Source organism: Netta rufina (assembly GCF_964035555.1).
Source record: "Netta rufina genome assembly, chromosome: 2".
Lineage (NCBI taxonomy): Eukaryota > Metazoa > Chordata > Aves > Anseriformes > Anatidae > Netta > Netta rufina.
Window position 1 is genome coordinate 113,418,157 of NC_140124.1, and position 15,282 is coordinate 113,433,438.

Here is a 15,282-nt window from a genome sequence, read left to right on the forward strand (position 1 = left end):
GCTTTTTTCATTCTGTGGGGTCATTTTTTAAGTGAAGTCTGATGCATGACACGAGGCAGCAATTTAATCAGATAAGAAGAATTTAATTTGACAAGATACACAACATCAGCTTTTTGCCTACTGCCAGCTTACCCTGTCAAATCTAAATCTTCACAATGAGCTCATTAAGTTTGTTATTACTGTTTTGGACACACAAAGCACTGAAGCTCTTTCAAGTACATTACTTTTTATCCTTCTCCCTGTTTGTTTGTGTTTTTTTTTTCTTTTTTTTTCTTTTTTTTTTTTTTTTCCATGTACAATAATATCACAAAGTTTTATAACTCCTGGATGTTTCTCCTTTGTCAGTCTATACTTTTCCCCCTGTCTAAAAGGATCCTAAGCTTATCAGGGGGTCACAGACTAAGAAACATGCATCATTTTTCAGGCTGTGATGTCAACTGCTTCGTTTCTAGGAAGCTGGAGTAGAAATTCTATTGACAGGAAGTATTCCGGGGACTGCTATGGGAAAATTCAGCATCATTCTCCAGCCTTCCACTGGATGGACCCTGTTCCTTATTCTTAAAGTAGCTTAGGGAGCAGTGTTCCCTAATTTACAGTCAGTGTTCCCAATTTACAGTCAGTTTGTATTTGTATCTCTACATAGAAATAATGTATTAAAAAAATGGCACCGAATCTGGAAGACTAAATTCACATCTGTGATGTCTACTTGCCTATTCTAATCAACAAAAATTTGTAAATTTAATTTTCTATGGCTGTGGTAGAAGGCTTAGGGGAAACCGAAGGTTGATATTAATCCTTTGGTCAAAAAGTCTGGAAAATGGTGTTCTGGACCTGGGCTTCAAAAATCATAGCACTCAGTAGGAAGTCTTTCATTGCTGCTGCAAGTAAACTATGCCTTAGCTGTTTGGGAACTGGGAATAAATCCTGTGAAATGAGAAGCCATTCTGCAAAATAGATGGCATTAATATGTGCCCTATGGGAAGAAATATAAATAGTTCATAAATATATCGTACTTCTAAGTGGGAAATGAGAGGGATGTTATTAAAAAAAAGCCCAAGAAATTGCTAAATGATGCCTCATGATGTTGAATGTTTGAAGCACTCACCAACCAGAGGCTGAATACATGCAATTTATCTTCAAAAAAAAGAATTTTGATGTGACATTCCATCAACCTTTTAGTGGGTTTTACTTGCAGATGTACACAGTGCAAATCCTATACCCAGGCATGAAACTATAGCTTATCGTAATTCCATCTTCTCTTACCTGTACTTTTGCATCTCCAAGTACAACAATGATTAACAGACAAAGAATATCATCCCAAATACTTACATCTTAATTTGTCCATGATCTTTCCTCCACAAAGAGTCGCCAAGGCCATTTTGACTGCAAAAACTGAAATTTTGCCATGTCCTTCCCTGTTCAAAAGTAGAAAGTAGACATATTTTGTAATATGGACCTTTCAATTTCATATATTTATCATTGAGATGACACATTGTAATGCACACTATTATGTGGATTCATGTAAAAAGAAGACAGACCTTTAAAATCAAAAGTTTGTTTTGCAGGAGCACACATCTATACATTGTTCTGTAAAGATCTCAGAAGTGATTTATTACGTATATGAACATGTATATGCATCTCAATATTAAAGTGTTTATCTCATTATGCATTAAGATAATGATTCTTACTGCTGTTTGTGCCACAGCAGCACCGAAGGACATCTATCACACTCGAGGTCTCCCTACCTGAAGTGCCCTGTGTGTTTTCTATCACCAAACGACTGCAAATGAATGCAAAAATTAACACTCTGGGAGCAAAAGTGAAAAAAATGAGAAAAGGATCACAGGATTACAAAAGCTGGGTATTGTACCCATTAATGCACCCTAGAAACCTAAAAATTTAAATGATACACCTGATCCCCATGAACTTATAAGGACTTTGCTGAAAAATGTTGAAAGAACATGCATCCAGAATGGGCAAAGGACATTTGCGGTGGTATGTAGAAGACTCTTGTCTCTGATTAGTTCAGGTTGAGGCTACACCTGGCTCTCTACTTTCACCTTAAAATGAATAATACTATTAAAGTCCAAATATGCATAAGAATGTGCCATATAGGCAAAGAGACATTTTTTTCCTGTAAATTTAGTTGAGTTCAGGTAGGAAAAAAAAGATTCCTTTTCCTTCTTTGAACATATACAGTACTCTCAAGATGTTTACCTTTCACACATTGCTACCTCTTCATTTAACTGTCCTCAAGCATTCAATGGCTTAACTTCATTGCTCCTCTTGCTATATTCTCTTATTCTCCCCCCATAGTCCTGATGGCACCCAATGGTTATCTACCATTATAGAAACCTTGGTATATTCCAGTTGTCCGAGTAATATATTAGTTGACACACTGCAAGGCACTCAGCTCCTAAAAGTACTATCCCTTAAGTTTAGGCAAAACTAAATGTTCACAGGAACTGCAGAAAAAAAATGTTATAATGCTCAGTCCCTGAGATGAGAATAATCAGACTCTTTTAAGCTCATCTGCTTTTTAAAATTCATTTTTTTTTTCCTCTTTGCCATTCAAATGTTGAAATGTGAGTTTTTTCCTTGAATCCTCGGAGTCTTATTATAAGGCAGCCCAAGTCCACATCTCACTGGCACATTTATCTATTATCCAAACTCCTCAGCATTACTTAGTAGCTTTGCATATATCTTTTTAATAACATCAGCAAAAAGACATTGCCATCATGTTAAAAAAAAAAAAAAGAAAAAAAAAGAGACATTCTCAGCCACTATCTGTGAGCTTAACAAAATGACACCTATGTTCCCTTCCAAACTCTACTGATAGGGCTAATGACGGGGAGAGATAATACAGTTAGTTTTGTGTCATTTTGAAGTGGAGGTTCTGTAATATTCAGTGTTTACCAGGGAGCATTATGTTTATAAGGTATTTCCCGTTAATATATATATTTATCTCTTAAATAAGATTAACTGCACTGGCAATAGCAATACATTGAAATTTAGCTCTCCATCAATGTTTATGAAATTACTCCGTTGATTGTCGCTCATAATTTTAATGAATAAACTTATGTCTGATCAGAGATAAAATATTAACTGATTCTGGAGAGACAAAGGGACTGTGATGGTGTATCCCTCTGCTAACCCCAAAGCAGACTAATACAGTAATATACGCATATGTTGCAGACATGCATGGCATGCTCATTTTAGTACATTAAAGCATGCTACATGCTTCATGGCTATCTTCATTCTTAAGTCACTCTGACTTTACAAAATGAGCCAGTTTCCTAAGCTTGGCTAGCTAATCTGTAGGGTTCAGTGAATTAGGTTTGGGTTTAGTACAATGTAATACATAATTTTAAATATTAATTCTAAATATTCTTTACACATTTACAACTCTGCTTTTTGTCAGAAAATCACCTAGAGATGCAGACAAAATGAAATAAATTCACCACTTCAGTATTTAAGATATAAATCTTTACTACATTCTATAAAGCTGGCTTTGGTGCACATTTACTTTTTCATTACATTGTGTTCTCTTTGACTGGCTTCATAAGATTAAAATCCCAGTACAGGAATTTAAGAATTTATTCCAGCCTTCTGCATTTCCTTCCTTTGTTGGTCAGGCTCTAATCTGTGCAAACAAATTGTAAGCATGGCTAAGAATTTGGTCATTTGGCATTCTTTTGGGGCATGTTACCCTTTAGACCTCTGGGAGTCTTTCTGCACTGTTTTATCATGAGGTTTTTACCTGACTTTAAAAGAAATGTTACACTAAAGAAAAATAAATGCTAAGCGGAAGCAATAGCATTATTAAGAAGCAGTGGAAGAACTTGAGGAAAAAATAAATCCCATGTGGAAGTGCTTCAGATTTAGATATCTTTCCCAGTAGGTTTAGTTACATTTACTAACAGGATTATATTCTTGAGTGGCAGGCTCATCAACTCGCCTTCAGCTTTCCACCCCAGAGCCACTGGCATTTCCTGTACTCAAACAGTTATGGAACAGAGGAAAAGGAAAAAAAAAAGATTTCATTTATCTCTTCAATCTCTCAGTTTGAGTTGATTAGTTTTGACATTGTATTTTGTATCGGTCATTTGTATTCATAAAAGCATCACTAGAGCCTGTACAAATTCAATTTGCCCTCCAAATATGTATGTGTGTGTGCATACATACACAAATATGCATGCATAAATATATGCGACTGATGAACAGACAAGATAATAGGGCCTAGGACTTTCCAGTATTGCTTGGATCTAGGAGTGCCCTAAGCTGTTGCTGAGCACTAGATGCCCTTGACTGGCAGCAGTGGGGCATCGCACTGTTTGTGGCACAAAAACAAATGCCAAAGAAGCGGCTCACAGCAGCATGAAGTCCTCTACTCAAGTCGGCACTCCCTGAATGAAGCTTTAGGCTGGCTAATGCAAAGAGAGATAAATTCTACTAGTGGAAATTGGAGAGGACAGAAAATATTTTGATTTATAAAGCACCCCTCTTCCAGCAGTTACTCGTCAGTTCCCTACAGAAAAGCACTAGAAGTGTTAATGATGGCCCAGGCAACTGTTGGAGCTGATGTGCACTTAGCTGCAGCACAGGATAGAGTACTTAGAGAAGGGAATGATGGCCAGGGCACAAAGGTTACCTCCTGCTGCTTGGGGGAAAAAGGGCAAAAAATAATACATGCTTTTAGACACCAGAGCAGAGCAGAAGGTTTCTTCTCTAAATGTGTGACTGCAGAGAGAGATGGATTCTCTCCAGAGCAAGGAACCCCCCCCCCAGACTGCTTGATAAACTTTCCCCTGGTGCTCTCCATCACCTCTTTGTGTTACCTTTTCCAAAAGTTGGAAAATTTCTTCAGTTATATGTGGACCTCCTTGTACCCACATTAATTAGGGCAATGACAGCTGTAATGTCAGAGGCTGTAATTACAAATTCCCATTTTCACAAATAGGTTTCAGGGATGAAATTATTGGAATCAAGCTAAATTCTTTCATTTTGGAAAGCAAAATTTGTAACAGCCAAATCTCTTAAATACACTGTTTTGCAGGACTTCATTCCTAAAAACCAGCCAGACTGTATCACTTCCAAAGATTAGCAAAGGTGGAGAAGACAGGCAATTAAACACTTCACAGCTCCAAATGGATGGCCAAGCAAGACGTTATATTTCCAAAACAGATTCTGAACATCTTTACGTGTTGAACTCAGCATGGCTCTAATGTACATTTGATTAAAAAGGGCATATATTTCCTCTTTTCTCTGCAGAAGCCTAGCCCCTACAACTAGATTTAGTTTGTTTCATTGCCCAGAGCTCACAGCTCCAATCATTAGACAAACGTGTCAAGGAACAGAAAAATCTGCTATGATCTTGTCAGTCAAACTTTGCAGCAAGAACAGCTGTATTGCAATACTGAGTAAGTGCTGAAGATGACCTAGCACAGAATATCTTACAGTCTGTATAATAAGAGTCTTTTTAGGAACTGCTTTATTGAATGAGGCTGACAATCCACCTAGCTGGCTGTCCAGGCTTTGACATGTCTTGGGATGATTTTTTCTGAGAGGTTTGAACTTGTCATCCTGTTACATAGTACTTTTGTGCCAGTAAAGGAAGTATGCTATTACTACATACAGCCAGTTTATCACCTGAGGCCTCAAAGCAAAAGCTATTGCCCAATTTTCATGTGCAGTTAAAACTGCAGATCAGGCACATTTTTGTCCAGAATCTTTAAAGTCAGACGTGTTCACTGTTTTTTGTCTATCAGGGTCCTCTATGACATGATAATGAATTTCATACACTGGGGCAAACTAATTGGAATGGCACTTGTGTCTATGAACTTTGATTTTGTTGACTTGCAGTTTTATGAGGTTGCATTTTGATTTTGGCTTAGCATGATGGAGCACTACTGTCAGTGTAACATGAAATCTCACACACTGTAATTTTTCCTCACTTTTTCCTTCCTTTGGGATCAAGCAGTACAGAGATATAATTATCTGCAGGCCTAAGGAATCCCCAGAGACATGAAAAAATCTGTGTTTCATAGAATTGGGATGAATTCTCAGTACTGGCAGTAGGCAAGCTTGCCAACATGCCATGGCATTGCACAACAGTTCCTCTGAGGCTTGCTGGCCAGACTCTAGCTCCTGAGAAGAAAACAGTATTGCAGACCTAGAAAAATGCCCCCTGCCAGAGGGCAGAGAAACCTGCCAGGTTTTCAGTGGGCTATAAATGAAGGAAGAAGCTCTGTTTAAAGCTCAGAGGATCTTCAGCCTGTTGCTGAAAGATTCCCAGCCTAGTACACATGGGGCAGCACACATTGACTAGAGCAGAATAAATGAGAGAGTGGTTAGGCATGTTGGATTTCAAATCACATATTCACTTGTCCCTTGTTGTCCTTTCATACATGCTAAGTGACAGACTACACTTCTCCACTCCCTTTCTTTGCATTTCACATGGGACACGAGGAACCGAACAATCTCTTCTGGAACTGCCCAGAGCACAGCAGGAACAGCTTTTGCTCTGCATAGCCACAGACACCAAAAAAGTCTGTGATAGCTTTGAACAGCATTCACATTTATACTGAAGAACTATTATGCTGTTTTGGTCTTAGAAAGCTGTTCTGCTTTTTCTATGGTTTGTTTTTTGTTGTTGTTGCTGTTGTCTGTGTTCATAAAATCAAATGTGATCTTATTAACATTCATTAAAGAGAAGGAATAATTCCTCACAATCTGGAATTTTGGATGGCATTTGAGAAAGGCCGCCCATTTCCTGAAAACACAAGGCTAAAAAACTAAGGAGTAAACCCAGGTCAAAGCCAACAGGACTATTTCAGGGGTGACTACTGGGATTTCAGCATGACTCATGCACCTAATAAAACCCTTGTTCCCATCCAAGAAGGCTCTAGGGTAATTTAGTTTAACTGCCTGGTTTCTTTAGATGAGGGAAGGACATGGAGAGAAAGAACCCAGCCTCACAGCCCCACGCCTGTTTCTTCCTATATCCAACGTATGGCTTCTGTGTGAGCATGGGACCACCAGAAAAGGCCTTGCTCCTCCTTCTCCTAACTACTAAGTCAGATGAACCAAACAACAGATATTTGGAGCATTTCAACCAAGGTCATATGCAGCCAGTACCCTTCCTGGACCCCAAAGCAGAGTGTGTTTTCCTCAGGGCCCTCCAGCTGTCGCTGCCCTCCTGGGAAATGCATCCTGTGCGCCCTGCCTGGAGGCAGCTGCGTGAGGAGGACTGCCTCAGGGTTACAGCCTCCTCACCTGCAGGTCCTGATGGGAGCCCCAAACAGGTCACAACACACAGAATGTGTGATGTTGTGCTCAGGGAAAGCAAAACCGTGCCCTTCAGATTTTCTGTTTCCCTACAGAGGAGTAAAACCCTTCCCTCCATTTTGCTGCGAGCAGCCTTGACATCGAGCTGACATCTTTACCCCCGCTGCAGAGAGCTACAGAACAAGCACGTTACCGCAGCTCTTGCTTCCACGGCCCTGGGCCTTGTGTTTATCAGCCGGGAAGCATTTTGCTTGCAGCATGCACCGATGCACGTGTCCGGCCATTTCCATTGTCCTTTAGTGCTCTTGTCACAGCTGCAACGGCATAAATTAAAGTGCCTGCTCCCTGTTTTACTGCCCTTGAGAGGGGAAAAATATTCCTGAAGGCTCCGGTTTCACAACTGATTGACTTCTTGTTTTTCCCTCGGAGCGGCCGGAGGGGAGGCTGGGTGCAGCCCTGTCATGTGGAACAAGTACTTTTTCTCCCCGTTGCCATGGCGACTGAGCCGCCCGGCTGATCTGGCTCCAAAAGGTGCAAGCCAGCACCAGGCCGTCAAGCCAGAGGATGGAAAGGGGAGGGGAGGGGAAGAGAGGGGCAGCATCTTTATTTTAGGGTGTCACGACAGCATTTTCAGCTGGTGAATTTTCAAAATATAAGCCATAAAGAGATAAATTGCAGATATAACCACTGTTCTCCAATAATTTGTTTCTGAGGATTTTGAACACGGCAATGTGGGTTGATGTCTACATATCCACTAACTATAATATGTATACATGGTACACTTGTTAAGGTAAGTGGCTCGCTCTATCTTGAACTTTTCCTTTCTGTAATACAGGTCCCATGCAGTAATAAACAACATGAATTTCAATTTCACCTCCTGGTCTTTATCCTATTTCTGTCATGGTCTCAAAATCATGCTGCACTGGCATGAGCCAGAAAAAAAAAAAAATTGCTTACAGCTGCAAGAACTTGCAGGAAAATGAGCTCTTTCCAAATAATGAGCTATTAACCCCTGTCACTGCTGCAGAGTCATTGCAGTGGTGTCAGCCACTGCTATGTCAATAAATAACTACGCAAATTAGAAGTGGATGTAAATTCGTTTCTGTAGATAATTCCTCTTTGATATAAACTGGAACAAATCTGAGTAACTGGATGAAAACACAGTTGTGCTGAATTTGGCTCAGCAGAAAGGAAAGTAGAGGTCCTTAATTTTAGGTTCTCTCCCTAGTTAGCACTATTCACATGCTCATTATTTGGGTCAGAATATAGCTCATTGAATTGTTTTCCAGAGATATTTCCGGAGCTAGCAAAATCCTTTTGCCAGTCAGGAAAGGAGGGAAGCCCGTGTGGGTACTGAAGGCAGACTTACGGATCAAAGGCCGCCAGCAAGAAGTTCAGCAGTAAGCTGATGGATTGCTCCACATTGATCTGGTGGGTCGTCGGCATCCGTTTGTTAAGCTGGTAGAAAATCGTCGAAATCACAGCTTCGAGGCGAGCCACGTTCAGTTCGATGTTGGGGTCCAGGTTGTTGAGGGCATTTTCTCGCAGTGCTTCTATCACGTTCCAGATGTCCACCAGGTGCACTAGGGGACAGCACACAGACAGTCAGGGGGACACACTCCTGAGCACACCACACCGTGGGGATAACACCATCATGCAGGACATGATCTTTGAATAATGAAATGAATGAATGCGTTTTCCATCATTGAGAATTAAACTTGGCAAAGGGAAGAGCAAATAAAAATCAAATCCGTTAATATGCAAACAATATATTGATATAATTAGCTGCAATAAGTACAACTTCAGCTCAGGAAATCACTTCTCATTGTATAAAGTGTTCAAGTAAAAATCTATATTTTACTGAAATCACTGGAAGGTAAACATATGCTAATTGTTTTTCTGAACCATGCCTCTATGAATACCCATTCAGAAATTACTCTTAGATATTAATTTGCATAGCAGATGGGCTTTTCGGAAGATCCTACGAATACTAAGTGCTTAACACACACTGACATTTTGAAAATTCTTTTCAGCAATTTGTACTGAAGGCAAAATATTTTACAGAAACAGAATTGCAATTGAGTCAGGGTAGACAAGCCACATTTAAATAAACTACACATAAGGAGCGATCCCAAAGTCATATTTTGGTCTTCTAAATATATTTGCCAAATGATTTGTTAAATCTCTCTCTTTGATAAAGTCCTGGTCTAAGCTGAATTTCACGGGGGCTGGTTTTGCCTGCAAGGACAGCTTAAAGGACAATCTCTGCTCAACCCTCACATTGTATCTGAACAAAAATCTTGTTTGCGTAGCACTGTTATTGTGACAGTATGATCAGCTTGCTGCAAATTGGCATTTCTTGAAATGGTGGACCATGCCAAAAATTAAAAAAACCCACACTCATTTGAAATCTGGATTTAGTTCAAACTCGAACTCAAAGAACCATCTCTCTCTTTCTCTCTCTCTCTCTCAGTCTTAAGTATTACCTTCTTTCCTACTAAATTTTCAATGGAAAACAAACCATGAGGCTCAGGGTGCAAATTCTCTCTTTTTACTAGATAAAGTACTGCACAGTTCCTATTACTTAGCATGGTGATATGTCTTCATTTCAAGAGCCACCCATATCTGGAATCCACCATTTTATTGTGGATAGAGAAATTTAATTCTAATCCTCATCATTATATTTTTACTTGCGTGGTTTGAAGGCAGTGTCTCAGACTGCAATGTGACATGATAGTCTGGTGGCAGAGAAATGTAAACTGTCACTAGCTAGATAAATGAAATCAGATATACTGTCTTTTTACTTAGTCTAGATTTTTTCCCAGTGATTGGGTTTCTTTCCTTCTACCTTAGGGGGAAAAAAAAATCTGCTACTGCCGTGTAAGCTGCAACACCCAAGGAGGAAAACAGAGCACACAGGTGAGTGACAATAGCAGCAGCAACTACTTCAGGCATTATACAAAGCACTTTTCCACTTGATTGGGAAAAACTGCAAGATGTTACACTTAATTGTTTATTCGGCCTTTGTACTAGAAACTTCTACGGCTGACCTTGTATGCTGTCAGGAGATTGTCTTCAGAGACACATCCTGAATTAAGCCAGGCAGGGGATCACACTTCTCTTTGGATCCTTTTAATACAGCCATGCCCATTCCCATTCAACCAGTTTTTACTGTCAAGTTGCCACTAAAATAATCCGGGTAAATGGGAGATGAACAATCCCAAGGAAGACAGCTGGCACGTATTACCTGCCCCTTTTTGGGAAGCTTCTCCACATGGCTCAGGGGATGGAAGAAGTCACCAGAAAGCAGGCCATTGTATGGTACAGAAGAGTTTTGTATGGAGAGAAGAGTTAATGAGAGTTTCCTACTCTGGGCCACCAGTATAAGGCAGCCAAGGAAGAAATACAGAGCGATATGCTGAAAGATTAGCTAATAGCCAAACCATGGGCCTGTATTTTGTGGCCTTATTAAGAAAGGAAAGGTAAGCAGAAAGCAGAAGGCTAAGTGTGATATTTCTCCCAAGGTCTATCTGCCGCTGTCTATGAGGATGGTCCCTGGTAGTTCAGATGAGTAGATGAAGGAGAAGGTCCTTACACCAGCAGTGTCACCAGGAGGGTTTCTGGGTGCTGGGGTATGCATGCAACCTGTCAAACCTGGGTTGTAGCTACACTGGAAAGGTGGCAATGAGAGAAATTACAAGTCATAAGAAACAGCAGAAAGGGAGACATACATATGCAGATGGCTAACCTTAACTTGAGGCTCCACTAACAAGAGAGCAACTCCAGAAAGAGCATAAACAGGGTTACTAGATGAGCAGCACTGCTGACAGAGGCAGAAATTACTAGGGCAACCCTATCATAAATACTGAGTAAGGATGTAAAATCAGCACCATTGTGGCCAGTGGGAAAGGAATAAACAGGGACAGGCTGTTTATTTGGGAGTGGATGAGAATGGTAAATGAAAAAAAAAAGAAAAAAAAAAAAGAAAGAAAGAAAATAAAACATGGCAGTGGAAAAAGAGAACATAAAGGGTAATAAATCATGTCATCAGGGCTGCTTGAGTGTACATCTCAAGCAGCCTCAAACCTGATCATTGCAAATGAACAAACACAGAGATAAGCCCCTTGTCCTGGCCATTTACATACCTGGTTTACTTCTGCAGTTGTGGGGAACTGCAATGGTTTTCCTAGCATTGATAAAAGGCCATCCAGGCAGGATGAACCAGACTTCCAGGCTCCCTAACAGTGAGAACTGAACACAGCATTTTACCTTTAATTGCCGGATCCTATTAGCAGAAAACACTTGAATAAGAGAGCATGGAGGAAAACACCTGGCATAAGGAATGAAGTGGAAATGGGGAATGGTGTCTTTATTCTTCATGTGATCCAGTACTGATATTATGTGGCTGTCTAATTTTCATGAGTTTCTTCTTTTCCCACTGATACTATATTTTCCCACTGATACTATATCATACCCAGAGTTAGTTTTGGTGATGGTCCTCAGAATGGAAATATCCAGAGGCTAGCAGAGGTGGGACTAATAATATCAATACACTAACACATTTGAGAGAAAAATATTGTTTTTAGCACTAACTTTAACTTGAAAGACTCACAGGCTATCCTGGTATTCATTGGTATGCCACAAAGGTAGGGCATGCGTCTAAGAAAGTGATTTAGTGGAAATTACATAGCAGTAACTGTCCCCCACCCACCATAAAGTATTAGTCTCAAGGAACTGCTGTGCGTTTGCACCATAAATAATTTCACTTAGGCTTTTTTTCCAGAAACACTTTGGTTCCACTTGAAGCCAAATAAACAACAATCCTACTGCACCATTTTATTTTTCATTTTACTCATGAATTTCTAATCTCTTTACAGAGGCTAGAAAGCAACGCTTCCTGGAGGAGGAAATGAAAGATGGACAAGATCCAGACTTTTTAACAAGATCTGCTAATTTTAAAAATATATGTTTAAATGCCTAGCAGAAAACCACAAGGAGATATTGTTAGATTGCTGTATGGAGGACTGAAGACCCTTGCCTTTACTCAAGTCAGTTGTTATGGGCAGGATTTTGCCCACCTGAATTTAAATGTCAGAAAACAGATGTCAAGTGTCAGCTGGTGATCAAGGCTCCCTCTACGACTGGTGAAAGGAACAGGCATCCAAAACGGCTGTTTGGAGACAAGTGGGATGAGCACTGCTTTGAAGGTGCCTCTGTTTCTTCATTGACTACAAAGCGTGCGGGAGCTGTGACCTCAGGGCTGGCAAGGTTAACGGAGACGAATCCCACACCTTGTTCTTTAAACGTCAAGAAAAGATGTCTTTTCTGTTCTGACTACCACATGGCCTAGAATAATTAGTTTTTACAGAAAATATGAATAATAAATATTGTGATCTGTATAAATAGCTACCAGATCCTGTCATAGCCACAGCCTCTGCATCCCTTGACCTAGCACAGATTGCATCTGGGTCTAGTACCCTGCTGAATACTATTTTTAAAAAAATTTACTCACGTAGTAAGCAGGCTTAAGTATTATACCATGTTGCCAAGTCAACCTATCAATGCTGGGAAAAAGCAGACAAAAACACAGGCCTCTGTAAGCTCCTCTTTATCCATTTGTACTATTAGAAACTTATGACAGAATCAATCTACAGCTAATAAGGTATCTGTAGGGTCACACCCTTTTTAATATAAGAACAGAATGTCAATCCTGCAAACTTTGCATAAGCTTACTTTCCTCTCATTTTAATTTTCATCCTCTCTGCTGCCCATTTCCTACAGCATCTGTTATGCCATGTATTTATTCATCCATCCCAGAGATTGTCTTAACCTCACTGAAGAAGGCATTTCTCCTTCTTTGTACATATTACACATAGTGCAATAAAACCTGAATCTGATTTCTAAGTACTGTGGTGATAGGAAGTTTGCTGCAAAACTAGTTTATGGAAGCAAGAGAGCATTCTTTCCCCTATAATCTGACCTAATGCCTTCAACAAACTCAAACCTTGCAAGTTAATTCTTTTTTTTTCTTCACAGCTACTGTTGCTGCTTTTGCTGCCTTGCCCACATTTCCCCCTAAGAAGGGGATTACCCCTCAGCATGAGGAAGATGCCCTTTCTGAAACGGATCTCCTAAGCTGCAGAAATCTGGCAGTTGTTTTTACAGTGCCACCAAGCTATCATTAGACATTAGGAGAAAAAGCAGCTTGTGTATAGCAACTATGTAGAATAAAGCAACTCAAAACCATACAGCCCAGCCAAACTCCAAGGACTCTTCAGGAAGGCTGCCCACTCTGTACACTGCAGAGCTACCCAGGTATAGTAAATCTTCCTCATCTGCCTGTTGTCTGTAAAAAATGTAGTCGATTTCCACAAGCAAATGCTCAACTAGCATTTCCCCTCCGATTTTTTGTTGTGATTTCTAAAGTCATGGCTATGCTAAACATCTGCATTATTAGATCTTTTATAGCAAACACTGTCTGCTAATTTAACGTTTATATGAGATTAAATAATATTTAAAGACTGCCGAAGCTGTTTCCGTATTTGAGCACATTCAGCAACAGACAGTGATTAGTGAATGTAAATAAAATTCAGTATCCGTTCAGACAGAAGTGGGACGAGGCAGATGAACAGCACTGCAGATGGCTGCCCTTCACTTCTCCACAGCAATTGTTAGCAACAAATGCACACTTTGAGGAGACATAGCTCAAATTGCAGAGAATTAAGTTTAATGCATGAAAATACACTCCAAATAACAAATGTTATTTCCTTCAGTGAACTCCTTCACCTGTTAAAACAATACTTGGAGAGTGACTGCTACCAGCACATTGTAAATTAATTAGTCTGCCTCTTTTGCAGCATCTAAGTGTGGATGGAAGACGTCTGACTCACTTTGAAGGAGTTTTGCATTTTCCTCTAACTGAAAAGCTTTTAGAGATACCCCTGAAGTTTTATATCCTGCCCTTCTGCCTTTACTCGTGTTCAGAACATCTTTTCCTATCACCTTTTACTACTTCATTACAATGAAAAACAGTAATTAGAAGCCACAGTGCAGAATTCCACCATCCTACGACTCTGTCAGCAGGTTGATTTGTGGAGGAGGTGTACTCAATACACTGGGAGAGAGGAGAATTTTGGACAAAACGATGTTGTTTACTACAAATATACACGGTACTTTTACTGATTTTGAACTTCATTCTTTAGCTTCTTCATTCGGAGAAAATCAATGTATTTTTAATTTAATGGCTATTTACAAGTAGTAGTTTTCTGTTTGGTAGATAAAGATGTATCAATAGCCAAAATGTGAGAGAAGAGGTGGATTACTCCAATTTTTTTTAGCTTAAAGCAAAGAAATTAAAGTTTATTTGTAAGGTGAAAAATGAAGTCTTGTTTCCATCATTTGGTTTATTTAGAATCACTGTGATATACAGAGGCTGTGAGATATAGATAATCTTGGATATATCACTAATCTCAAAGGCAGAAGATTACTTCAAACATCAGTTGTCAAGAAATGATGTTGCTCTAAGCAATCATATAAAAGAAAACTAGTGGAAGTTTATCTTCTACTAAATAAATAAATAAAATAAAATAAAATAAAATAAAATAAAATAAAATAAAATAAAATAAAACAAAACAAAACCAGTCTGTGTGCTTAAGCTTTCTTAGCATTAAGCTGATCTACTTGTGCAAAAATCCTCATCTCTTCTACCGTATTTTTGGTATTCCACCTGAACCATGAACTCTACAATGCTATCTTTCCTTTTATTATTAAATGAACGTGGAAGAGAAGATTACATTTAATCAAACAAGGGAAGTGACTAAATTAGGGCTTTAATAATCAATTCAAATTTACTTAACATACAGTAGGTCTAACTAAATCTAAGTTAAACATGCCAACAGAATAGCTACAACAGAATTCTGCCTTGACAGATTTTTGTTTGTTGGTAAATAGACGAAAAACTTTTTAAAAAGCATTTATCTAAATTATTTCTAAAAT

At 39.3% G+C, this 15,282-nt stretch overlaps 1 protein-coding gene across 17 annotated transcripts in view; it reads right to left on the bottom strand.

Moving 5' to 3' along the window:
• The window catches only part of DTNA (dystrobrevin alpha), a 174,124-nt gene that overhangs the window by 60,184 nt on the left and 98,658 nt on the right, over positions 1–15,282 (bottom strand). For all 17 annotated transcript variants that reach the window (XM_084282369.1, XM_084282364.1, XM_084282363.1 and 14 more), the window contains 2 exons: positions 8,657–8,870; positions 1,330–1,415 (listed from right to left, as the gene is read on the bottom strand). In XM_084282369.1, the coding sequence (XP_084138495.1) occupies positions 1,330–1,415; positions 8,657–8,870 (300 nt within the window). The remainder of the gene's footprint in view (positions 1–1,329; positions 1,416–8,656; positions 8,871–15,282) is intronic.